Genomic DNA, 25,492 nt, shown 5'->3' with positions numbered 1-25,492 from the left:
AATAAATTTTGTAATTATCCTTTGAGGAACACAATACAAAATTCACGTGTACACAGTAAAAGCTCAGATGTGTTAAATGTACATTTAAATATACCCCGAGCTCTAGAACTCTGGTCTTTCATCTTTTTTTTTTTTTTTTAAGGATTTAAAAAAAATTTTTTTGTTTTATTTTTCATCATTTTTTCAACCTACCGCTAAGGCTCAGAAAATATAAGTGGCCTCTCTGGTGTCCCTACCCCTGTAGGATAGAAGTCTGCTTTAGCTTAATTTTACCCACATAACAGCTTTATTTTACGTACATAATTAAAGGAAAAGCCGATGGCAACCGTTACCACGACAACAGAATGCGTTCGCTCCCCTCTAAACGCTGTTCCCCTCTGCTTCCCAGCAGGCACTGCGCTGTTTACAAGCTTTCCGCCCCTCTCCATCCCAGCATGCAACGGGGCTCAGACGCCGTGGGGTCGTCATCGGGATAGTTATAGATATGCCTTAATATCGTCCCTCGTTTAAACGTTGCAACGGTCTGCAGTAGAGTCATAGGTGGAAAAAGCTCAACAGAACGGCCTTAATGATTTTTTTTCCTCCTTAAATCGTGAAGAGGGAAGCCTCGTCACTGCCTAGACGCGCTCAGGCACCTACTTGGGCAGCCTGCGCAGACCGGCTGCGTGGGGGCCTCGGGGCTTGAGGCCGGGCACGTGCGGGAGGAAGTGGCGCTGTCAGTCCGCGCGGCGCTCCAGGCCCCATCAGCGTGGAGCCATGGGAGGCCTGGAGAAGAAGAAGGTGCGTGGGGGAGACCCCGGGGCAGGGTGGCGAGGGGGCCTCGGGAGGTGGGAAACGGGGCGCGACGGGGACTGGGGACCGCGCCCTGCCCCGGCCTTGGTCCCTCCTGGGGTCCGAGGATGGGCGAGGAAGGCCGTACTTGTCCGGTGGCATCCGGGGGAGAGCCCTGGAGGAGGATTGTAAAAAGAGCCGATAACCGAGCGTAGCGTCCCCCGAAAAGCAGGTTTCGCCGGCAGACAGCTGCTTTCTGAGTAAAGAGTGATAAACGTTGCGTAAAGTTCTCCATTACGTCGAATTCATCATCTCAAAAAAACTTGTTACCCCCTTTTTTTTCTGGAACCAGAACTATCCAGGATGGTTAAATGTGCTGTGAAAAAGGGAGCAAACGAGGAGGGTGTGTGTTGGGTGACGGTGGGCGAACTGTAAACATACCCCCCAAGAGGCTGCAGGGTTACCTCTAGCGCTGCCCTTGGCCGTGGAGGCCCCTGCCCCCTGCCCCCGGGAGAGATGGTGTTCAGAAAGGACGTGGTGGGCGAGCCTTGCACGGAGCTCGGTACCTGCACTGCTCCTCTTTACCAGGGAGACAAGAGATCTGAGTGCCAGGCAGCATCTTGGCGCGGTAGGCATCCAGATGGTTGCTCGCCAGGCCTTTGGTTTTGATTGCCCTCCTGGCGTCTAGCTTAATGCTTGGAAGGTAGTAGAGGTCCTGTTATTGTCGGTTGAATGAATGAGTGGGGAAGGGGAGAGTCTTTTGTGGCTTAGAGCCTGTATTCGCAACCAGATGATGTCACCCCCAAGGGAACAAACATTGGTTGGTGGGATGCGGGGTGGGGGTGGGGTGGGGGGGTGCCTTAGATATTACAATGGTTGCTGGCCCCCTAAAGGACCACATGACGCAAACAGATCTACAGTATATCTGTGGAATTAACTTTTTATGGGGCGGCTGTGAGAGGGGACACTTAAGGGGGGAAAGGTCTAAAAAGGCTGTTGCTGGTGGGGGTGGGTGATTATAAAGGAAAAAGTTGGGAACAGTGGCTTCGTGGAGTAGGTAGGCACTGAGGTTCTGGACTCAGACCTAGGTGTGACCCCCCCCCAGTGGCCCCCCCCCCCCCAGCCCCAGCTCTTGAAAAGCTCTGTGAGCTGGGCAGGTTATTCCACTCAGACGCCCCCTCCCACGTGAAATGGGAGTTTAACGGCCCCCACCTCCCAGTGTTGTGGGGATTCAATGAGATAATGTGTGGAAGTCGCTCATCATAATGGCCAGCACTTGGAGCTACTACTAAGCGCTTGGCACAGCGCCTGATCCGTGGCAGCCTCGCGATCGCCAGCACCGTGCAGAGGTGTGTGTCCTTGATGCTGACCACTGCAGGGACGGTGCAGGGCAGCTCGTTCAGGCAGGCGGGCTCGCTCCCTACAGCCTTTCCTATCCCAGGGGCCACTTGTTCAGAGATGCTTGCCTCCGGCACCAGGCATGCCCAAGATCGAGGTCAGTCCCTTCAGTCATTGCTAATGGAAATTTTTTTTTTTCTCCCCAAGTATGAACGAGGCTCTGCCACCAACTACATCACCCGAAACAAAGCCCGGAAGAAGCTGCAGCTGAGCCTGCCCGACTTCAGGTGAGGTTGGGAAGGCGAGGAATGCCGGGGGTGGGGGTGTCTTGGGGAGTGAGTTACACAAGGAAAAAGCAGCTGCATCCCTGTCTTCCCTGCGCTGCCACAAACGCCATCTGGAATTCTGATATCCCTCCTCTTTCTCACCTGGCCTAGCTCTAGTAAGCTATGCTTTGCCAGGTGTGGTCTGTTGGGGAAGCCGGAGGAGACCCGGGTTACGCTGCACCGAGTCATCAGGATGGGCCCACTGGTACAACACACCGCTGCTCTCTGTCTGGGTCTGTCACCCATCTCCTTCCTTCTGGCAGGAGAGACCCCTGGCCCTACAGCGAGGGCTTCTCAGCTCCTTGTGGAGTCAACGCCAGACTCCTGCACAGCTTGTAGGCCCTGCCACCTGGCCGCCTTCTGGTCCTTCAGGTGTGCCCAGCATTTCCCACCCTCACAGCCTTTGTCCTTCTCAGGATGCTCCTCCCACTGTGTATGGCTGCAAGGTTGGCTTCTCAGCCAGGCCTTTCCTGACTCCTCCTGCCAAAAGCGGTACCTGCCGCCTGGCCTCCCTCACCATCCTCATCGTTTCCTCCCTGGGGCTTGTGACAGTCTGCCTCATGTGACTGCGTCTCCTCCCTGGCATGGGAGTTCCCCAAGGGCAGGCCCCGTGCTCCCTGTCTGGTGCTGTTTCCCGGGCCCCGCGTGGCGGGTGCTCAGCACGTTCACTGACGGGAGGAATGGCCTTTGTCTTGCAGGCGGCTTTGCATCCTGAAGGGCATCTATCCCCACGAGCCCAAACACAAGAAGAAGGTGAACAAGGGCTCCACGGCAGCCCGGACTTTCTACCTGATCAAGGACATCAAGTTCCTCCTCCACGAGCCCATCGTCAACAAGTTCCGGGAATACAAGGTGAGGCCGGGCTCGGGGGTCCGTCCGTCTGGATGGGTCCGTCGCAGGTTAGGACCCGCCGGCTGTGACCTTGGCCGATTGGTCGGTCTCTGAGTAAGCCCGTGGGAGGAGTGTGCGAGGATTGACTGAGATCTCGTGTGGAAATCATTTGCACAGAACCTGGCAAGCGGTTAATGCTGTACCTGTTGTACTGTTCCCTTGGTTCTTTGGGAAAAGAGTGAATTTACTGCCTCTGAGGCAAGGATCGCGCTATCCAGGGCGCTCAGTGTGTTTTCTGCCCAGAGACACCACTGTTACTCAGTTCTTTCTGGAATTGCTCCCAGGAGACCAGGCTTTTCATTCCACAAGTAGAAACCATTAAGTGCTGAAATACCGCAGGGAAAGTAGAAACCTGTTTATGCCAAATGCAAATAACCGAAAGTAGACTGCTGAAGCTGAAGCTTTTGCCAAGCAAGCAGGGCCAGGCTGAGGCCCTCCGTGGGAGGGGTGGGGCGCCACCTGGTGGCCACAGCTAGCTGCTGGCCCACCTGTCCAGCCAAGTCCACCAAGGTGGGTGGCTGGCCCTGTTTTGCTGCTGTTTTGTTGTTGTTGTTGTTTAACATATTTATTTTTAATTGATTTCGGAGAGGAAGGGAGAGGGAGAGAGAGAGAGAAACATCAATGATGAAAATCATTGATTGGCTGCCTCCTGCACTCCCCACACTGGGGATCAAGCCTGCAACCCGGGTATGTGCCCTGACTGGGAATCGAACCGTGACCTCCAGGTTCATAAGTCAACGCTCAATCACTGGGCCACACCAGCTGGGCTGCTGCTGGGTTTTAAAACTACAGTCATGATCACCTAACGGTGCATTTCTCAGACATATCCCCATCGTTAGGTGATTTCATCATAGTGTGTACTTACACACACCTAGACGGTACAGCCTACTCCACACCTGGGCTCTGTGGGATAGCCTCTTGCTCTGTGGCTACAGATCCATAACAGCACCGATACAAAACAACCCGTGGTTAAATCAAGCCCAGAGAACACGATGCCGTCAAGAGATGCCGTGAACGCGAGATGTATGAGGCCGCTGCCAGAATAACACAGCATGTGGTTTTATGGCAAACTTTTTTTATTTTTATGAGTAGAAACGGTGCACTTTAAAATCACAATAAAAAGTATAGTACAGTAAATGCATAAACCAGTAACAGTCCTTTATTATCATTACCAAGTCGTACGTCCTGTACATAGGGCGTGTACTTTCATACCACTGGCAGGGCAGTAGATGTGTTTACACCAGCATCACCACAAACACACGAGTAATGCATTGTGCTCCGACGGTACGATGGCTATGACGTCAACCAGCTGATAGGAATTTTTCAGCTCCGTTATAGTCTTACGGGATCGCTGTTGTATATGTGGGCTCTGTGTCGACTGGAATGTCGTTACTCGGGCTCTGGTCAGCAGGAGTCAGTTTTGATGTTCCTTAGAGTTGGCCGTTTTGCAAATCTTAGGCTGAGGGAGCAGGTGGCACAGCCACACAGCTTCAGGGGCTCTGAGAATCCTCCCGCCCCACGCATCCCTCCTGCACAGATGAGGGGTCCTCAGGAGCCCCTGCCCAGCATCAGCTGGCTCTTCCTCCTTCTAGGTGTTCGTCCGGAAGCTCCGGAAGGCCTATGGGAAGAGTGAGTGGAACACCGTGGAGCGTCTGAAGGACAATAAGCCCAACTACAAGCTTGACCACATCGTCAAGGAGCGGTGAGCTGGGGGCTCCGTCTTCGCCCTGGGGGGACAGCGGGGAGCAAGCCCGAGACCCTGCCCAAGCTGCGAGCATCCCATTGGAGGAAGCAGACCAAACACCAAACTGCCAAATTGCTGTAATGATTGCAAGTCATAGTGAGTGCCAGGAGGGATGCTCACTGTGTGCAGGGCGCTGGGGGACACATGTTAGTTGCAGGCTCGTGAGAGGAGGTATCTCTGAGGAGAGAAGTTCAAGCCAGCCAGGGGAAGCTCAGTCCAAGCAGAGGCAACAGCATGTGCAAAGGCCCTGGGGTAAGAGAGCCTGAGTTCTGGGGAGTGCACATCGTGGACATGGTCAGACCTGGAGGGTATGGCTGGATCTTAACCGTCCCTTCTCCAGCCTCCTCACTAGTCCCACTCACTCGTTGTCTAACTCAGTGGTTCTGAACCAGGTTTAAGAACGACCTGGATGGGAGGGTCTGCGGGTTTTCAATGGGTAGACGCCAGGGGTGCTGCTAAACACCTCACGGTGCACAGGACAGTCTCATGACACGTATCAGCCTGGCCCCGATGCTAATAGTGGTAAGATTCAGAAACCTTGGGCTCAGTGAACGACCATCCTCTCCCGGGGGCTCATTGCCCGGGAACATTTAGCTCAGGCTCGATGGACTTGCCTTCATTGAGTCAGCCCAGACAAGGGCTAGTGCAGGGAGAGCCGTGCTGGGAGCGCAACAGCTGGTATTCTCGCCGCAGCCCCGCCACCCACAAGCTGTGTGGCCCCCACCCTCCACCGTGGCCCACCCGGGCAGCGCCACATTTTTCTGCTTCCTGTCCCGGACCTCTAGAGAGATTTCCTTTGACCTGAAGTTTCCACCTTGAGAAAGAGAGCCATTGGCTTGGCCTGCCCTCTTTGACCACAACATATGAAAGTGGTCCAAGTCCAAGTCCTCGGTTTGCAGTGGGTTCTTGGGAACCCCATCAGGATTTCTCGGATCCTCAGAGCTAAGTGGGCAGTTCTGGTTCCCTGGTTCCTCCCAAGGCCGTGGGAGGCTGGTGCTGCCAGGCCCCTTCGTGGCAAGGCCTCGCTTGGGGGTGGGGCCCCCAGGGTGGCATGTAACCAAGCCTGAGCGTCTGCCCCCCGGCCACGCAGGTACCCCACCTTCATCGACGCCCTTCGGGACCTGGACGACGCCCTCTCCATGTGCTTCCTTTTCTCCACCTTCCCCCGGACCGGCAAGTGCCACGTGCAGACCATCCAGCTGTGCCGCAGGCTCACGGTGGAGTTCCTGCACTACGTCATCGCCGCCCGGGCCCTGCGCAAGGTGAGCACGGGGCCACCTGGCCGGGCCCCCCGCTCTCCCTCGCCGTCCCCGTAGCTTTCACCAAGCTGCCCCCTCTCTCCTCCCAGGTCTTCCTGTCCATCAAAGGCATTTACTACCAGGCCGAGGTGCTCGGGCAGCCCATCGTGTGGATCACGCCCTATGCCTTCTCCCACGACGTGAGTGCCCGTGGGGCGGGGCTTGTGCTGGCGGTTCTCCCAGACAGATGAGGGCACGAGCAAAGGGGGGCTTTTGCTGTCCTGCGGAGTCCGGCACGTGCTGTGTTCCTAGGTGTTGGCTGGGGTGTGGGGTCAGGTAGGGAGGGTGCAACGCGGCGTTGTAATAGGAACTCAGCCAGCCTGGCGGCAGCACCCCCAGCCAGTTGGCCTTGGACACGCTCCTTCAGCGCTCTGTGCTCAGTTTATGATGTGCTTCCACCTCCTACGCATTGCTGTGAGATTTCAGAAGAGTTTTTCAAAGTGCCCTTTGGGATGAATGAATAGTTAGTGGCTGCTGGGGTCTGAACCGTGGGTCTCTCCTCTCCCCTGTTCTGCCCTCTTCTCCTCCTCCTTCCTTCCTGCCTTCTCCACTCTGCCTTCCCTCCTTCCTCTCTGGCCCCCCTGCTCCTTCCTCCTCTCTGATGTCCCACCCCCGTGCTGCTCAGACTGGGCTTTGTACTTCGCCCAGCGGTGAATAGGGCCCTGTGGAGGCAGCCTCCGCCCAGCTGGCCTGGGGGAAGGGAACAGCCCCGATCCCTCCTTCCTCCCCGCCCCTCCTCCCTCTTCCCCTGTCCCTCCTCCCTCTTCCCCCCTCCCTCCTCCCTCCCCGGGCAGCCCACTGCCGCTGCTTCCTCTCAGCAGGAGGATGGAGGACGGTACTGGGTTGTAGGTGAGGCCCTGATGTGCCCCCTTCCTCTAAGCGACCAGTGCTGGGTCCTCCAGGTAGACCCAGGCAGGTGGGGGGACCCCACTGCACACTGTGCTGTAGGAAATGGGGTTGGTGCTCAGATGCTTGCCAGGCCCATCAGGGGTCCTGCAGATGCTTTCAGAAGGACGGGGGTGTGAGTGTGGGCGCAGGTGGGGTACCTCCGGCCCCCGCGTCCCCTGTCCAGTGCCTCACTGGTTCCCAGAATGCCCCTGGGTGGGGACACGTCACACAGTCTCTTTCTGGGGGGCAGAGTTCCACGGCAGGGCTGCCCTGGAGGGTTCCTCACCTCGCGTGGGTGGTCAGTGTCATCTTTGCGTCCATCTTGCTGACGTGCCTCCTGTGCCCCCAGCACCCGACAGACGTGGACTACAGGGTCATGGCCACCTTCACCGAGTTCTACACCACCCTGCTGGGCTTCGTCAACTTCCGCCTCTACCAGTCCCTCAACCTGCACTACCCCCCCAAGGTAGGGCCCGCCAGCCCAGCCCCGCCTCACTGCGCAGGGCCGCAGCCCGGCAGTCCCCACGTGGAGGCAAGGCTGGGCCGTGGCAGGCTTTCCCCTGACCTTCCCCTGCCTCCCAGCTTGAGGGTCAGGCCCACGCAGAGGTGAAGGCCCGTGAGGACAGCTATGCACTGGACTCTGAGAGCTCCATGGAGGTGAGAGTGGCTTCCGGAGCACGGGCCCTGCATCCCCCAGGGGGGTGGGCCCTGCATCCCCCAGGGGGGTGGGCCCTGCATCCCCCAGGGGGGTGGGCCCTGCATCCCCCAGGGGGGTGGGCCCTGCATCCCCAGGAGGGTGGGCCCTGCATCCCCAGGAGGGTGGGCCCTGCATCCCCCAGGGGGGTGGGCCCTGCATCCCCCAGGGGGGTGGGCCCTGCATCCCCAGCAGGGTGGGCCCTGCATCCCCCAGGGGGGTGGGCCCTGCATCCCCAGGAGGGTGGGCCCTGCATCTCCAGGAGGGTGGGCCCTGGCCTGGGAGTAGTTGTGGCTACATGTGTGGTCTCGGGACTTCCCTCACAGCTGAACCCACTGGTGTCCAGGAACTATCACTGCCTCCCCTTCCCCACCCTGGCTACACCCTCAGATAAGCCCCCCCTAACCTCCCCCTCGCCCAACCTCCCCAAGTAGCCGCCCTGCAGTCCTGCTTCTTTTCTGTAGAAACTGGCCGCCCTCAGCGCCAGTCTGGCCCGGGTGGTGGTGCCTGCAGAGGAGGAGGCCGAGTTGGACGAGTTTCCTGCCGACGGGGTGAGGACCGTGCTGCCTCCAGGAGGATAGGGCAGGACGGGGGCTGAGGGGTCTAGAGGAAGCTGCACGGGGCGAGGGCAGGCCTGACAGTGGAGGTGCCCTTGCTCCGCAGGAGACGGCGGCGCACGAGGAGGAGCGCAGGAAGGAGCTGCAGGCGCAGGAGCAGCAGAAGAAGCTCTTCGAGGGCCTCAAGTTCTTCCTGAACCGGGAGGTGCCCCGTGAGGCCCTGGCTTTCATCATCAGGTGGGAAGGCCCACAGCCCTGGCCCTGCCGCTCTCCGGGCTGGGTCCTCCTGCCCAGGGCAGCCTGGGTGCCCCCCGGTAACTCCGGGGTGGTGTCAGGATCCACTGAAGGCTGTGTGGGATTCAACAGAAACGGTGCTGGGGAGTGCGCAGCGTACCCCGGGCGCACAGGGAGTGCCCACGGGAGGGCAGCGGCCATCACTTTCACACCAGCTGAGGGCAGGTCTCCGCTGGCCAGCATGGGGGTCCTGGGAGTGGGGAGGGGACAGCTGTGTCCTAGGAGGGTGATCTTGGGGGCCGGCGGGTCCCAGGCAGCACCTCATGCCTGAGTACTTTCATGGGCTCCCCTTGTGCCTGTAGGAGTTTTGGGGGGGACGTGTCCTGGGACAAGTCTCTGTGCATCGGGGCCACCTATGACGTCACAGACTCCTGCATTACCCACCAGATTGTCGACCGGCCCGGGCAGCAGACCCCTGTCATCGGCAGGTAGGCCCCCAGGGCCCTCGCCTCCCTCGCCTTTTGGGGTTCTGAGTGCAGAGGCCTGTCTCCAGGCGTCTGCGGGTGGAGTGGGGCCGCGGTGGCCCCTGACCCGTCTCCGCTGCCGCTGCCAGGTGCTATGTGCAGCCCCAGTGGGTGTTTGACTCTGTGAACGCCCGGCTCCTGCTCCCCGTGGCCGACTACTTCCCCGGGGTGCCGCTGCCCCCACACCTCTCCCCCTTCGTGTCCGAGAAGGAAGGAGACTACGTGCCCCCTGAGAAGATGAAGCTGCTGGCCCTGCAGCGGGGCGAGCACCCAGGTGAGGGGGTCGGGCTGGGCCGGGCGGGCGGGCCCCTCCGGGCTGGTCTGGGGATGGGGCCCCAGGGTGTTTCCCTTCTTGGCTACAAGGTGGCAAGCTCCAGAGGACAGGGCAGGAGGGCACAAACCCCGCTTTGGAGTGAGGTTTAGGGGATGGGGACGTCTGTGTTCTACAGCCTACTGGTGATGTTCAGAGTAACTGGGCACAGAATGGGGTCTGGGAGTTGTCAGTGTTCATGTAGGAGGTGGCAGAGCTCGGGTGGGGGCCTGGGGTTTCCTCTGAAGGCAGCTGGGCTGGGAGGAGAGGTGCCAGAGGGGCGTGGCAGGGCCAGCCCTGCACTGCCAGGGAATGTCCCCGGGGCTGAAGGGGGGGCGGGTGGGGGGGGGCTGGTGCAGCCAGGTGAAGAGTAGGCTCCCAGGGCGTTCAGCAGCCATCGGCTGTTCATAGGAAATTTGAATGAATCTGAAGAGGAGGAGGAGGAGGAGGATGGTGGTGATGGTGACGGAGAAGGAGAGAATGAAGAGGAAGAGGAGGAAGATGTGGAGGCTGGCTCAGAAAAGGAGGAAGAGGCCCAGCTGACAGCTCTGGAGGAGCAGAGGATGGAGGGGAAGGTACTGGGGGGGGGGGGGCAGCTGTGCCCAGAGGGCAGGAGCCAGGGGCTGCGGGGGTGGGTGGAGACCTGCACCCACTGGCTTCCACCTGTGTCCTCAGAAGCCCAGGGTGATGGCGGGCACCGTGAGGCTGGAGGACAAGCAGCGGCTGGCCCAGGAGGAGGAGAGTGAGGCCAGGCGCCTGGCCGTCATGATGATGAAGAAGCGGGAGAAGTACCTCTACAACAAGATCATGTTTGGCAAGAGGCGCAAAATCCGGGAGGTGAGTCCCTGCCGCCTGAGGCCAGCCGGCCCGCTGGGAGTCTGTGGGCCTCTCCTGCGAGGTTGCCGCCTGGCCCGGCCCACCTTCTGAGGCCCTCCCCCAGCCTGTGTTGGCATGGCTTCAGCCTCCCGCCTGTCTCGCCTGCCCCTGGCTGTTGGGGAGTCCGCAGGGGTCTGGGGACAGATCTGTCTCGGGACTCGGCCTGCTTTTATGAAGGACCATTGAACAGAAGTGCCTGAAGCCAGGGGGGCAGCGGGAGGTTTTGCCTAAGCTTCTATTTTGTTTCCTCTTAATCACAAAGCCACATATGTTCATTGTGGGGGGGGGGGGAAGGGGGGGAAGGGAGGGCGGAGGAGGTTTAAACAAAAATCACAGTTCTGTGCTTGGGAGTGGCTCGCCGTCCTGCCCTCAGGTGACCTGTAGTAGCAGCCCCGGGTCCTTTGTACATGAAATAACACAGGTATTACTTGGGAGGCATCGAGCTACGTACAGCATGGGGCAAAAATAGGCTTATAGCTGGGAGTACACGAAACTCAGAGTTCGTTCCTGTGGTGGTGGTACTGTTTTCCCTACAAACTGCGGTAGCTTCCTTTGGCCCATACCCTGCGTGCATTGGCTGACAGTGATGATTTAACCAGAGCATGAACTTCATACAGGACACCAGCTGCTGGGATTAGATTCTTCCGTTTGTGGGCGTTCTTAGAAAACCCTGGACGGTCCCTGCCCCCTCCCAAGTCTCTGTAGGGGGCACCTTAGGAATATGACTGCCGGGTTGGAAGGCCTGCCTGTTCTGTAAAGACATCCCAGGCGGCCCCGCGTCTCCTCTGCTCGCTTCCCCCCATCACGGCTGGGTCTCCCCCTTTGTCCTCACAGGCCAACAAGCTGGCGGAGAAGCGGAAAGCCCACGACGAGGCCGTGAGGGCCGAGAAGAAGGCCAAGAAGGCAAGGCCGGTGTGAGTGGCGGCGGCCGTTGGTGGGCCAGGCCAGCGCGGGACAGCTGGGCTTGCACAGGCAGGCGAGGACCCAGCCGGGTGGCAGAGCGGAGTCCCGGAGTCTCTGCTGTTTCCATCCCCTCCTCCCCCTGCCGGCCTGGCCGCCTCTCATGCTTCCGGCTGGGCCTTGGGCAGCCCCGGCTCCACTGGATGGAATTCTGACAGAGAGGCGCCGCGCCCCACTGTCTCCCAGGAATCAGCAGCACGGGGAGCAGGGCCCCACCAGCCCTTCACCAGCGGCTCCCATTCACTCTGGCTTTCTGCAGCCCTCCCCCCTGCACACATACGCCCCCCCCCACACACACACACGTGATTCTCCGGGTGCTGTGATGGAGGGTGGGGAAGCATTTGTTATTCGTTATTAAACGGCTGGAGTCTTGCAGCCAATTGAACTGTGTTCATGAGCCTTCCTGAGGTTGGAGAAGAGCCACCTGGTGAGTGCCCTGTGCTCTAGGCTGCACACCCGGATGTTCACAGAGAAGGGCCTGGCCGCCGCTCCGAGCTCCCTGGATCCCAAGGGCCCCTTTGGGTCCGAGGATGCCAGAAGGTGGGTGCGTGGGTTCTGGGTTCGGATTCTGAAGGCAGTCTGCTCTCAGTTCCCAGTTCAGCCCCTTTCAGTCTGACCCTGCTTCCGCATGTAAAATCAGGAGTAGAAATTCTGGGCCTGCTTCCCAGGGACGTGCGGAAGGATTCCATGACAGGCAGACTCCGTGGTGTTGGATGGCTAATAAAGTCCTCAGTAAACCGGCTGTGGTGGTCTTTACTTCCTGCTGGAGTCAGCCCAGCAGGTAGGCGCCCGTGCCTGAGGATCTGTGGGGTCTGGGCTCTTGGACAGGACGGCCGAGTAACCCTGTGTGGATGTAACAGCGGCCCAACTTGTTACCCTCGCCGGGCCATCCCTACAGCTTCCTACCCGACCTTGGCAATGCCCTTGCTGAGGCCAGGGGGACAGGCCCTTGCCTGGGACTGCCAGTGCCTCATGGAAGAATCAGGGCTAGAAACTAGGCCCAGACCCTCCTGGGTCGGGCAGGGAGTTTCTGAGTAGCCCTCCCCCCACCCCCCTCCCAGGCTGGCCCAGCGGGCTGCCTGCTGTCAGGAGCATGGGCCAGGACAAAGAAGTGTGGGTTGGGACCTGGTCACCTTCACATTGAGGCACTTGAAGGAGAGCCTTGGCCCTTGGCCCCTCGCTGCTCAGACTAGAAGTTTCCTGGGCAGTGGCTGCAGGCCCAGCCTGTGGAGGGGAAAGGCGGGAGCCTGGGCGGCTCTGGCTGAGGGAGCAGAGCCCAGGGCCCCTGTCTGGCTGTAGGGGAGGCTGTGTTCGATCTCGGATGCTCATGGTGGTGGGCGGTGCTTCCACAGGCAGGGCCAGGCCCCTGGAGGCAGCACCCAGTGGCCTAGGGGGCGTGGGGGGGGGGGTAGGCCGGGACCTGCCTGGGTGTAGGTGCATCCCGGGGCCATGGCACAGAGTGCCAGGGCAAGGCTGGAGGGCAGGCCCATCAGATACGGAAAAATCTGGCAGCCGTGATGTGGAATTTTCCCCATTCCAGAGTCGCCCAGTGACGGCGGGGGCGGTGGGGCTGTGACGCGGCCGGGACCCACTGGGCGTCCAGCTTCTTAGGCGCTGCCTGCAGCTAGAGCTGAGCATTCTCGGCGGTGGGTGGGCAATAATGTCCCTTTCCTTGGCCCTCTGGTGCATGCCCCGGGCACTGTGCTCAGCTCCGATGGGCGCCGTGGTCAACTGAGACCAAGTGTCTGAGCAGTGGGAGAGGGGTCCCTTGCCTGAGCTTCCTTCGGGAATTCTGGCACCACCCCCGCCCCGTCCCCCGCATTCGTCTACATCTCAAACAAGTGTATCCCAGCCTGCGCTGACTCTGAGCAGGGGACTCAACCTCCCATTGAGCCCTCAGGGCTCCAGAACTCCCCATAGAAGTTAAGCAGCTCGTCTAGCCGCCGCCTCCTTCCCAGAGCTGGGCTGCCCGCACCACCACCACGCCACCCGTTTCCTGGGCACCCTCGAATCCCCTCGGGCTAGGAGCTCAGCCGAGCCTCAGGGTCCGGCGGTGGGACAATGGCCCCGTTGGCGCATCCGAGACAAATGCGCCTTGTTGGGCCACTGGCGGGGGCGCGATGCTGAATGCGGCTTCTGTGCGCCCTGGGAGCACGCCGAGGGCCCGGGAGGGGCCCGGGGTCCGGGGTGCCCATTGGCTGCAGAGCCGGGGGCTGGGCGAGGCTGCCGGCCGCACCTGGCCGAGCGAACGCGATCGGGCGGGCGGCGGCGGCGTCGGGGGGCGGGGCGGGAGCATGGCCCAGGCCTGGCGGAGCAGGGGGCTCCGGTGGGTACGCCCCGCCGCCTAGTAAGCGCCCGGGCGGCGCGGCCCGGGCCGAGCCATCAAGCCCACGCCCCAGGAGTGGACAGGTACGTACTGGGGTGCACCCTGCCTCATCGTCCCAACCTCCAAATTGCAAGTCAGACCGGACTCTCAGACCCGAGTGGTTTAGGAGCGCGCTGAACTACAGCTTCGGGCCGGTGGCTGGGCTGGGGTCGGGGAGGGCGCAGGTGGGTCCTCACCCTGTCCTTGGTGTCTTCCCAGGGTCCCCCGTTTCCAGGGTTTCCCCAATCAGTCCACAGGGGATGGGTGGGGCTGGAGCTGGGCTGGAGCTGGAAGTCCATTAATGATTAATCTTTGGCCCAGCAGCCTGTGCTGGGAGGAGAGGCAGGAATCTCCCCTCTGCCCCCCAGCCTTCCCCCAGAAGGGGGTTTGTCAGAGCAGGGGCTGGGGACCTGGATAAGGGAGGGATCCCCTCTGCTTGGAGAAGGCCCTGACCTGTGCCACAGAGAGGCAAGGCCGCCAAGGAGAGGCTTGTGGGGATGGGACTATGCTGGTCTCCAGGAGGGGTCCCCTGGGAAACCCAACAGTTCCCCTGTTTCCCGGACCAGCGCCCAGGAAGGGGGACCAGCTTGGTGCCAAGCCAGCTGTGGTAACAGCTCGGAGCGAGACCGTGGTCCCTTCCCAACGGGAACCCTCTCCCCACCTGCCTCGAACTGGAGAGGTGATGGGTGCACATCTGGCAGCCATAACCCACACCGGTGAGAGGGTGGGAGAGGGAGGGAGGGAGAGAGGGTGACAGGCCTGACACCCGATCGCCTGGGTTGCCGAGGTGACAGGGGCCATGGAAATCCTCAGAAGGACAGTCCAGTTGGGAGAACCCAGCCTCTTCCTTTACGAAGGGAGTAACCCGAGGCCCAGAGAGGGTCAGGCTGTGAGTGGGCCTGGGCCAGGGCAGCCCCGATCAGCTGCCCTGTGCCTTGCCCTGCGAAGGAGGCGTGGCCACTATCCCCGTGATCCCGAGGGGAAACTGAGGCTCAGGGAGGTCCCGAGACTTGCCCGAAGTCACATAGTTCAAAGGTGGCTGCAAAGTGGGGCCCCTCTGGGGTCTGAGCTTCTCGAAGCTGTCTGGGCTGCCCCCAACCCCCGCCCCCTCGCCTCACCCCCTGGCTCCCAGCTCTGCCTGACACTCGGGCCTGAGCAGGCTGCTACGCGGGGAGCAGAGACAAGAGAGCCCTGTTCCCAGCTGCCACCTCGAGCAGATGCCTGCCTGAAGGAAATGCCCTGCGGACAGAGCAGCTTGCCTGCCTCCCCCGCATCCCCTCGTCCGATGGGCCAGGCCTGATGGTTGAGAGCTTGGGTCTGAAGCCCTTGTGCCACCCAGCGAGGGAGGAGTGTGTCCCCTGTGGTCCCTCCCTGTCTGGGGTCTAAGGGGCTGAGTGTGCCACCCGGTGGGAGAGGCCATTAACTGGGAGAAGGAGGCCCAGATGGTGGAATTCCAGGCATGGCAGCGCAGGCTCTTTTTTTTTCTTTTCTTTTTAATATATTTTATTGATTTTTTTTTACAGAGAGGAAGGGAGAGGGATAGAGAGTTAGAAACATCGATGAGAGAGAAGCATTGACCAGCTGCCTCCTGCACACCCCCCACTGGGGATGTGCCCGCAACCAAGGCACATGCCCTTGACCGGAATCGAACCCGGGACCCTTCAGTCCACAGGCTGACGCTCTATCCACTGAGCCACACCGGTTTGGCGAGGCTCTTTTAAACAAATATTTTTATTGATTTGAGAAAGGAAGGGAGAGAGTGAGAGAAATAGAAACATCAGTGATGAGAGAGAACCATTGATTGGCTCCCGCACGTCCCCACTGGGGATTGAGCCCACAACCCGGGCATGTGCCCCGACCGGGAATGGAACCGTGACCTCCTGGTTCATAGATTGACGCTCAACCACTGAGCCACGCCGGCCGGGCTATTGCTCTACTTAGTCCCCTGCAGCTGCCCTGTGAGAGTCGCCTCCAGCCACAGGAATCAGCCCTGGGCGCTCACCCCACCACTTCCCCTGCCAGGGCACACAGCACGAGGCCCATTAGTCAGGGAGCCATTCGCGGGGAGCAGTGGTTCGTCAGCACGTTCTGCAGCCGATGGCTTTGGAGGCCCTTGGTCCTGCTCTCCTCGGGGCATTCCCCCGTCCTGTCTAGACCTTGGGAAGAACCAATAGCATCTGGATTGGCCCCAACCCCTGGCGGACCTAGGCCACCATCCCTCACACAGGGGAAGAGGCGGGATTCTGGACTGTACTCTTCGATGGAGGACTCAGAACTCGTGAAATCTCATCAGACCCATCCTCCCAGCCTCGGTCAGGTGCTCCCCTCAAGAAGGCCTTGTGGGATGACCTGCTCACCCTCTGGGCTCCCCCAGATTTCAGACAAATGTTTCTCTGGTCGCGTCTCTTTGAGCCCTGGTGTTTGTCAAGTCCGAGTTTGGACTCTGTCCGGCTGTCTGCCCTCTGCTGACTGTGTGACCTTGGGCAGGTGAATTCCCCTCTCTGAGCCTTAGTTCCTTCCCCCAGGGAGTGGGTAATGGGAGTGTTAGAGGCACAGGACAGTGTTAAATGAGATGTGATTCAAGGAGCAATCAGCCTCCCCACCCCAGGGGCTTCCTTGTCCCTCCCTGTGGCCTTTGAGCCTGTCCCGGGCTCTCTGCAGGGCTCTGCGGCTACTTGTGTCCTTGGCCCAAGGACACCAGGGACCTTGCTGAGCCCTTGGATGAAGGAGCTGCCCAGCCGCTGAGATCCAGGGAGGGTCGGGGGCCACCCAAGGGGCAGAGGGTGCACCAGCAGGGTACAGGGACCTGCCACCTGCTGTCCCCAGGGAGGGAACTCATGAATATTCACAGCCCGGAGCGGGAGGGAGCCAGCCGGCTTATTACTGGGTGTCATTGGAGCGTTCCTATTTCCCAGTGACCGCAGAGGCAGCCTGGGAGTCGGATGTGGCTCAGGCAGGGAGAGCAAAGGGGTAGCCAGCCCGTCAAGGCCCGAGGTAAGTGTGTCTGCCCCTGTCCCTGCCCTGAGGTCCCCGGGGCCAAGAGCTGCTTGGTGGTGATGCTCTGGGCCAGGAGGCTTGCCACCCTGGCCTGGGCTCCCTGTGCGCACGCGGTGGGGGATGAGTCCTGTTTCTTCTTTGTTCCGTGAAAGGTGCTCGTCCAGCCAAGCTGGAGGATTGCTGGGCCTGGCCTGGAGCCAGCCACTGGCACAGATGGAGGGCAGCGTGGCTGGGGTCACCCACAAGGGCAGGAACAGATGGGATGGGCTAGGAAAGCGTCTGCCCCGCGTCCCTGGGACTGTCACCACCGTAGGCAGGGGACGAAGGGGATCCGGTTCTAGTCCCGTCTCTGCTGCTGCTGTGCTGTGTGACCTTGAGGGTGGCCCTGCCCTCTCTGAGCCTCGGGCCACCCTGAGGTTGTCCTCAGTATCTCATGGACTAGGACCCGGGCTCTCAGTTGCCTGCAATCCTCCATCGTGGCGGGCAAGTCGGCATATACCTCGAAGGGACGTGACTGGGATCCCGGGAGGGTAATAGTAATGATGATAATGACCGTGGTGGCAGCCCACGCTCAGCGCGTGTCTGCTCTGTGCCACCCCTGGGTCTGAGGATGGGCACTTGAGACTGTAATAGCTGCTGTCCGTTATGCACTCTGAGCACTGGAGAGAGAGTCCTCTTGCTCTGCTCTTCTCTCTTTTCAATATATTTTTATTGATTTCAGAGAAGAAGGGAGAGGGAGAGAGAAACATCAACGATGGGAGAGAGAATCATCGATTGGCTGCCTCCCGCACACCCCACACTGCGGATTGAGCCCACAAGCCAGGTATATGCCCCAACGAGGAATCGAACGGTGACCTCTTGGTTCCTGGGTCGATGCTCAACCACTGAGCTACACCTGGCCAGGCTATTGCTTTACTCTTAACGTCTCTCCCAGCGTCCCCTTGAGAGTGTCTCAGCCACAGGAAACACCCCCAGGACACTCACCCCACCGCTTTCCTGCGGGCACGCTGAGCACACAGCACCGAGGCCCATTAGTCAGGGAGCCATTCGTGGGGAACGTGGTTCCTCAGAACGTTCTGCAGCCGATGGCTCCGGAGACCCTTGATCTTGATCTCCGAGGGGGGATCTTCCCCGTCCTGCTCCCACAATTGCAGGTCCTTCTCCTTCCTCAGTCTTTCCCTGGTGACTCCAGCTGCTCCTCCAGCCTCAACTCACACCTCTGTGCCCCCGGCCGGCAGCAAGTGTGTCTCCCGCTACCCCGCACGGAGGTGCGATGGTCAGCTTTGGGGGTGCAGAGGGTTTGCACACCACCCTGGGATCGGGGGAGGGTTGGCATCATCATTTTGGAGGGGATTTAAGGCCCAGAGAGGGGCACAGACTTGCCTCGGGCATCCAGCAAGGAAACAGCAGAGCCGGGACTCGAACCCAGGCCCCTGGCCCCCAAGTGCTGGCGCAGGTGTTGTCCACCCTGGCCACGTTCTGCCCTGAGAGTCGTGAGGGTCCATTTGTCAAACATTCACCGGGTGCCAGGCTCGGAGCGCTCGGGGCTGAATCACCATCAGGTTTGCCTGGGGCTGGGCAGGGAGGGGATCCCTCCTCCCACACACCTGGGCCCAGGTCAGTCGTGATAATAATAATTAATATGTATTGATTTCTGCCTGTGTACATGCATTCTCCCATTGAAATCTCGCAGCCTCATAATTATTCCTCTCCCCACACCCCCTACCCCCACCAGCCCGGCTCCTGCCTCTAGTGCGCCCGTCGCTGGGCCTCAGGCTACCCCGGGGCTCTGCCTGGAATCACTAGGGTGCTGTCTGCCATGATCTTGCTGTTGTGCCCATTGTGCACGGGAGACTGAGGCTTGGAGAGCCTGTGTGCTGTGCCCAAGTTCACAGCGGCCAGGCCGGAAGGGAACCTCCGTCTTGGGTGCCTCTGGCTGCTGAGACCGGAGGGACCAGCCACCAGGGCCCTCCCTGCTTCCCCACCCTCTGCCCTGGCTGCCCCGGCCCAGCCCACGGAGGCCAGACCCTGCTGTGCTGCTGAGCCTTCCGGGTGGCACTTGCGGCTGCACACGCCCTTCTTCCCAGGGGCTGGGGGCTGGGCCTGGGCCGCACCACACCGCTGGGAGCTGTGCGCCGGAGGCTGGCAGACCTGGGTGTGAATTCCAGCCGCGAACCTGCCTTGTCTGTCCAGTGACCCTGGGCCAGTCACATCACCTCTGGGAGCCTCAGTTTCCCCATCTGCAGAGCGCAGGCGACAGTGGGGTCTGCCTCCCAGGGTGGCCGAGTGGAGTCAGTGAGATGTTCTGGAGAAGCCGCTGAGCCCAGAAGGTGGGGACGGCCCAGGGCCCCCCTCCCGCTGGGTTGGAGGGAGCCCCAGTGGGAGAGTGAATCAATGAATGAATGAATGAATGAGTGAGTGAGTGAGTGAGTGTGGGGGCTGGGAACACCTGGGCGGGGCCAGACAGGGCTTGATTGACAGCTCTGGGAGCCGGTCTGCCCCCTGCTGCCTGGCCTTCTGCTCGGAGCTTCTCAGCCTCCCTGAGTTCCTTCCAGAAGGTGCCCTGGTGAGTGGGGCTGCCGGTGGGGATGGGGCTGGGGGTTTTCCGAGGGCAGGACTCCTGAGCCGTCCTCACTCCAAAGTCAGGGGAGCCGAGGCCCCAGGTCCCGCTCGGGGTTTGGGCCGGAGTCTGAGGCGCTGGCCGGGCCCAGGACCCCAGGGAGTGGAGGCCCCAGGGGGCGCTGGAGGCCTGGTGCAGGTCTGTGTTTGGGGGGTGGGGGGGTGCAGTGGCCGCTCCTTGTTCAGGAGGTACAGCCCGCGGGTCCCCGGGGCCCAGGAGGGGCGGCCAGGGGCTCCTGCAACTGGAGCCCAGGACGGGGGGTTCCAGGGCCTGAGGCCACGCCTCTCCTCTCTGGGGCCCCTCCATGGCCAGACCCTCCTAGCCGGTACCCCCCCACACACACACACACAAGCCTTCTCATCTAGTATTTCAATCTATTTTATTGCCTTTTTCTGACTAAAAAGGTCATAAAATGCAGCCATTGCCCTGGCCAGCTTGGCTCAGTGGATAGAGCGTCGGCCTGTGGACTAAAGGGTCCCGGGTTCGATTCTGGTCAGGGGTGCTGACCTCGGTTGCAGACTCCCGGCCCTGGTTGAGGGTATGTGGGAGGCAACCAATCGATGTGTCTCTCTCACATCCGTGTTTCTCTCTCTTTCTCTCTCTCTCCCTCTCCCTCTCCCTTCCATTCTCTCTAAAAATCAAACAAAAAAATATCCTTGGGTGAGGATTAAAAAAAAGAAAGAAAGAAAAAGCAGCCGTTGCAGGCCTGGCCGGGAGGTCCAGGGGGTTGAGTGTATTCTCAGACACCGAGAGGCTGCGGGTTTGAAACTGAGTCCGGACACACGCCTAGGTTGTGGGTTCGATCCCCGCTGGGTCCCTGGTGTAACTTTTCCAGGGGAAGTAAGTGGGGTTCTTTTCCAGGCGGGTTACTTGGCCTCTGCCCCCAGGGACCGTGGTGACGTGACAATGCATGTAGTTAGCGGGCAGCATGCGTGACCTCTTGTGGCCTCAGGGACCGAGGGCCCCATGCCAGGCGCCAGGACGCGAGTGGAAAGTTTTGTGCCTGGGCCCCTCGCTGGGCAGCTGGGGGCGGGGGGTGCCGCCCGAGACGGTGGGCCTGGCTGGGCTTTGGAAAGGAGGGGGTCGTGGCCTCTCCCAGTCGTCAGCCCCGGCCCCGGGCCTGGGGGACGGGCGATGGGACAGGGTCTTCTTTTCCTTCTTCGGAAACGGTTTCTTTATGAAGCCGAAAAGGGTGTAAAAAGGAAACATCCATGTACCCAACTCAGCTTCAAAATTAAAACTGAACCCGGCGCCCTGGCCAGTCTGGCTCAGCGAATAGAGCGTCGGCCTGCGGACCAAAGGGTCCCGGGTTCGATTCCGGTCAAGGGCACGGACCTCAGTTGCAGGCTGAGTCCCCAGCCTGGGCCCTGGTCGGGGCTCGTGCAGGAGGCAGCCCATCGGTGTGTTTCTCCCATATCGATGTTTCTCTCTGTCTTTCCCTCTCTCTTCCACTCTCTCTAAAATCATCAGGGGGTGGGGGATGTCCTCAGGCGAGGATTAACGAAAACAACAAACAAAAATGGAACCGAGCAGTCGAAACGTCTCCTTGCGCCCCCCCACCCCCCCGCCCTCCAACTTCTCTCAGCGTTGGCGTTGCCTGCCGTCTCCGTGTGCAACCCTGTCACCGCGTTTCTCCACATGTGTGTCTCTCTGTCCGCATTCTGCTGGGGGGCCGAGCTGGTGAAGGCAGGGCCCAATGTCCAAGGCCGCCCCTCAACCCAGCCAGGCCTGGGGCAGTGGTGGGCGCTCCCTGGGGCCGGCCTCCTGACACTTGCCCTGCTGTGTGCCCCTCCCCTCCCCCCGCCAGGTGTCTGAGATGCCGCTGCCTCAGAAGAAGCGCTGGGAGTCCATGGCCAAGGGGCTGGTGCTGGGAGCACTCTTCACCAGCTTCCTGCTGCTGCTGTACTCATACGCAGTCCCCCCACTGCACGCTGGCCTGCCGTCTACGTGAGTGGCCCTCCTGGGTGACCAAGGGGGAGGGGGTGGGCCTGAGGGGGCACCCTGAACCATGCTATGCTGAGGGCAGAACTCACTGTGTAAGCCTGGGTTTCAGTGTTCGCATCTGTGAAATGGGTATAATTTCAGAGCCTGCCTTATGCTGCAGGGGAATCAGGTAACACCATCTGTGTATAGGACGTGGATTTTTATCAACTGAGGCTCCAACGGAGCTGAGAGAGGTGCGGGGGGCGGGGGGCAGGGGGGGGTGACTTGTCCATGAGCACTCGGCTGGCACAGGGCCTGGATTCAAACTGGGGTCTGTTGGCCTCCAAGCCTGGCTCCTAACCATGAGGCCATCCCACCTTCCCACGGGGCTGCTCAGCCAAGGCCTGGCACAGCCCCTGCCCTTAGTTGGGTGGTATTAAGTTGAACTAGAGGAAATTCCTGATAATTGATCATTTTGGGTCAAAAATGGACCGTTTCTGGCCTACAGAATTTCACGTGGTTCAACCCAATGCCAATTCATGATAAATGTACCAGGCTGCAGCGGCCACAAAGGAGACCAGACCCAGCATGCTGGTCTCGCCCTGACCTCACGCCAACACCACGAAAAGAGTGTGTTTTTTCCCCATTTTACACATGAGGAACGTGAGGCCGGAGAGGCCAAAGCAGTGGCCGAGGCACTGCCGCCCGGAGGAAGGCCCGTCCGGTCCCCACCCTGGCTCCCCCCGCCACCACCGTCCCCAACAACCCTGGACACCAGGGCCTGAGGTCCCCACACCCGGGGGGGGGTCCCCGGCCACCCCTGAGGCTCTCCCCACCCCTCTGTGCCCTGCAGGACCCCGGAGGGCACCGCGTCCTGCTCCCCGGCCCCGGGCGAGTCGGAGACGGCCAGCCCCGCCAACGGCTCCTCCTCCTCGTCGCCCTCCTCGTCGTCGGGGTGCCGGCCCCGCCGCGACATCGTGTTCATGAAGACGCACAAGACGGCCAGCAGCACGCTGCTCAACATCCTGTTCCGCTTCGGCCAGAAGCACGGGCTCAAGTTCGCCTTCCCCAACGGCCGCAACGACTTCGACTACCCGGCCTTCTTCGCGCGCGGCCTGGTGCAGGACTACCGGCCCGGCGCCTGCTTCAACATCATCTGCAACCACATGCGCTTCCACTACGACGAGGTGCGGGGCCTGGTGCGGCCCAACGCCACCTTCATCACGGTGCTGCGGGACCCCGCCCGCCTCTTCGAGTCCTCCTTCCACTACTTCGGCTCGGTGGTGCCCTTCACCTGGAAGCTCTCGGGCCGGGACAAGCTGGCCGAGTTCCTGCAGGACCCCGACCGCTACTACGACCCCCGCGGCTACAACGCCCACTACCTCCGCAACCTGCTCTTCTTCGACCTGGGCTACGACAGCGGCCTGGACCCCGGCAGCCCGCGGGTGCAGGAGCACATCCTGGAGGTGGAGCGCCGCTTCCACCTGGTGCTGCTGCAGGAATACTTCGACGAGTCCCTGGTGCTGCTCAAGGACCTGCTGTGCTGGGAGCTGGAGGACGTGCTGTACTTCAAGCTCAACGCCCGCCGCGCCTCGGCCGTGCCCCGCCTGTCGGGGGAGCTGTACCGGCGCGCCACGGCCTGGAACGTGCTGGACGCCCGCCTCTACCGCCATTTCAACGCCAGCTTCTGGCGCAAGGTGGAGGCGTTCGGGCGCGAGCGCATGGCCCGCGAGGTGGCCGCCCTGCGCCGGGCCAACGAGCGCATGCGGCGCATCTGCATCGACGGGGGCCGCGCCGTCGACGCCGCCGCCATCCAGGACGCGGCCATGCAGCCCTGGCAGCCGCTGGGCGCCAAGTCCATCCTGGGCTACAACCTCAAGAAGAGCATCGGGCGGCGGCACGCGCAGCTCTGCCGTCGCATGCTCACGCCCGAGATCCAGTACCTGATGGACCTCGGCGTCAACCTGTGGGTCACCAGGCTCTGGAAGTTCGTGCGGGACTTTCTGCAGTGGTGACGGCCCTCCCGCCCGGGGCCCCTCCTGCCGGGCAGGGACGGGCCAGCCCCTCCTGGTGCCACCTCGGTCCCCGGGGGAAGGCGGGGCTGCCGTGGGGATGCCGCCAGCCAGGTCTGTGCCCACAGCATCAGTATTTGACTAATTATTCCTTTTTTTAAAAAAAATTAAATCCCCTGTTCTGTTCTACTTCCTGCCTCCCCGTAAAGGGGAGACCTCAGAAGTAAAGGCATTTCATGTTTTGTTAATCAGCGTCCGTGGTGGTGACTGCCGGGGCCCGGGGGGGGGGGGTAACCAGTAGAGACTGGGGACCCCAAGGGAGCATGGTGGGCCCCTGTGTGACTGTGTCTGTGGGACGGAGCCCCAGGGGGTGGCAAGGGCTTGGTGTGTTACATGCTGAAGTCCCGTGTGGCTGAAGGACTCCCATGAGCTACCAAGACGAGGAAGATCGTGTGTGTGTGTGTGTGTGTGTGTGTGTGTTTAAGTGTGTGTGTGTGTGTGAGTGTGTGTGTGTGTGAGTGTGAGATGATCCAGGGGATATACCAGTTGCTTCCTCCCACTGAACACTGGTGGTGTGCCCAGCACAGGCTAAATACCTTGTGAGCATTATCTCAGTTCATCTTCATTGAAACTCAGTGACATGGGGACTGTTTTTATTTTAAAAAAATTTTTTTAATCCTCACTTGAGGATATTTTTTCCATTGATTTTTAGAGACAGAATGGAAGGGAGAGAGAAACATCGATGTGAGAGAGACACATTGGTTGCCTCTGGTGCCCTCTAACTGGGCCCAGGGATCAAACCTGCAACCCAGGTATGTGCCCTTGACCGGGAATCGAACCCGTGACCCTTCGGTGTGCAGGATGATGCTCTAATCACTGAGCAACACCCACCAGGGCCCCGGGGGACTGTTACTCTTGCATGCCAGAGATGAGGAAGGGAGTTCAGAGCGGGGAAGTCACTTGGCCAAGATCACACAGCAAGTAAGTGATAAGATTGGAGCCGGACTGGGGCAGGCAGAGCGTGTAGCCACATGGGGATAGAGTCCGTGTGTGTGTGTGTGTGTGTGTGTGTGTGAGAGAGAGAGAGAGAGAGAGAGAGAGAGAGAGAGAGAGACAGGGAGCTGGGGAGCGCTCAGTGGGGGACATTGAGCAGTGGCGCTGGGCCCAGGCCACAGGTTCTAGCAGAAGCTCATTCATCTCACAATAATGCTTGCGGCAGGCACAGTAACTCCCGTTTTGCAGATGTGGGGACTGACATTCTGAGAGAAGAGACTTGCCCACGGTCACACCTCAAACCAAGAACTAAACCATCTCCCTGGGGCCCTCGCATCTCCAGTGCCTGTTTACCCCGACTCTACCTGTCTCCCCCCCACTACCCCGCCCCACTCCAGCTGCCCCCCCCCGCCCCCCCCCCGCTGGTGCTCCAACCCTACCTAGGCCCTGGGCTCCCCTTCCACCCTGGCACCCTGGACTCAGTTTCTTTTCTTTTTTTTTTTTTTGTTTAAGAACACAAGTTATTGTTATTTTTAAATATATTTTTATTGATTTCAGAAAGGAAGGGAGAGGGAGAGAGATAGAGACATCAATGAGGAGCCCTAGCTGGTTTGCTCAGTGGTTAGAGCGTCGCCCTGTGGACTGAAGGGTTCAGGATTCGATTCCAGTCCAGGGCACATGCCCCGGTTGTGGGCTCAATCCCCAGTAGGGGGCGTGCAGGAGGGAGGCAATCAATGATTCTCTGTCATCAGATGTTTCTATCTCTCCCTCTCCCTTCCTCTCTGAAATCAATAAAAATATAAAAGAGAAAGATTCTTAAAATAAATAAAAGTAATCCCCAGAAGACAAAAAAATAAAGAAAAAAAAGTGACCCCCAAGGGTCTCTGCCGCTGCTTGCAGCTTGCAGGAGCCAGGCTGCTCTTGCCACAGCGAGGCAGCAGGGGGCGCCATGGTGCCGAATTTGGTCTTGGTCAGTCCTACTATTTCTGTCCAGATGGGGGCGCCACGATGACCAGTCATCTGTAGGCCTGACATGTGAAAGCCAGAGCGGGGGTCATGCTGTCCCCGGGGAGAAATTCAGTGGAACCACCTGTTCCTCTCCACTGTGAGTTGAATTGTATCCCCTAAAAGGAGATGTTGGCCCTGGCTGGTACGGCTCAGTGGGCTGAGC

At 60.3% G+C, this 25,492-nt stretch overlaps 2 protein-coding genes across 5 annotated transcripts; both read left to right on the top strand.

Moving 5' to 3' along the window:
• The first annotated feature begins 689 nt into the window (after positions 1-689).
• PES1 (pescadillo ribosomal biogenesis factor 1) lies at positions 690-11,801 on the top strand. Of its 3 annotated transcripts, none has more exons than XM_081113832.1 (16): positions 690-780; positions 2,317-2,396; positions 2,699-2,807; positions 3,134-3,287; positions 4,919-5,028; positions 6,161-6,332; positions 6,419-6,508; positions 7,606-7,722; positions 7,839-7,913; positions 8,415-8,501; positions 8,614-8,744; positions 9,104-9,229; positions 9,355-9,539; positions 9,987-10,150; positions 10,251-10,412; positions 11,286-11,801. In XM_081113832.1, the coding sequence occupies exons 6-16, from the start codon at positions 6,210-6,212 to the stop codon at positions 11,367-11,369; spliced, it is 1,344 nt and encodes a 447-aa protein (XP_080969958.1). In that variant the 5' UTR covers positions 690-780; positions 2,317-2,396; positions 2,699-2,807; positions 3,134-3,287; positions 4,919-5,028; positions 6,161-6,209; the 3' UTR covers positions 11,370-11,801. The 3 variants fall into 3 exon arrangements, with proteins under 3 accessions (XP_080969958.1, XP_080969956.1, XP_080969957.1); XM_081113830.1 differs by having other exon boundaries at positions 696-780; positions 2,547-2,807; XM_081113831.1 differs by lacking the exon at positions 2,699-2,807 and having other exon boundaries at positions 696-780.
• Positions 11,802-13,693: 1,892 nt separating this feature from the next.
• On the top strand, positions 13,694-23,574 carry GAL3ST1 (galactose-3-O-sulfotransferase 1). Of its 2 annotated transcripts, none has more exons than XM_081113835.1 (3): positions 13,694-13,820; positions 21,201-21,340; positions 22,170-23,574. In XM_081113835.1, the coding sequence occupies exons 2-3, from the start codon at positions 21,210-21,212 to the stop codon at positions 23,329-23,331; spliced, it is 1,293 nt and encodes a 430-aa protein (XP_080969961.1). In that variant the 5' UTR covers positions 13,694-13,820; positions 21,201-21,209; the 3' UTR covers positions 23,332-23,574. The 2 variants fall into 2 exon arrangements, with proteins under 2 accessions (XP_080969961.1, XP_080969962.1); XM_081113836.1 differs by lacking the exon at positions 13,694-13,820 and adding an exon at positions 16,698-16,770.
• Positions 23,575-25,492: the final 1,918 nt, after the last annotated feature.

Source organism: Myotis nattereri (assembly GCF_964212035.1).
Source record: "Myotis nattereri genome assembly, chromosome: 19".
Lineage (NCBI taxonomy): Eukaryota > Metazoa > Chordata > Mammalia > Chiroptera > Vespertilionidae > Myotis > Myotis nattereri.
This window is presented reverse-complemented; position numbering and strand designations above follow the sequence as displayed.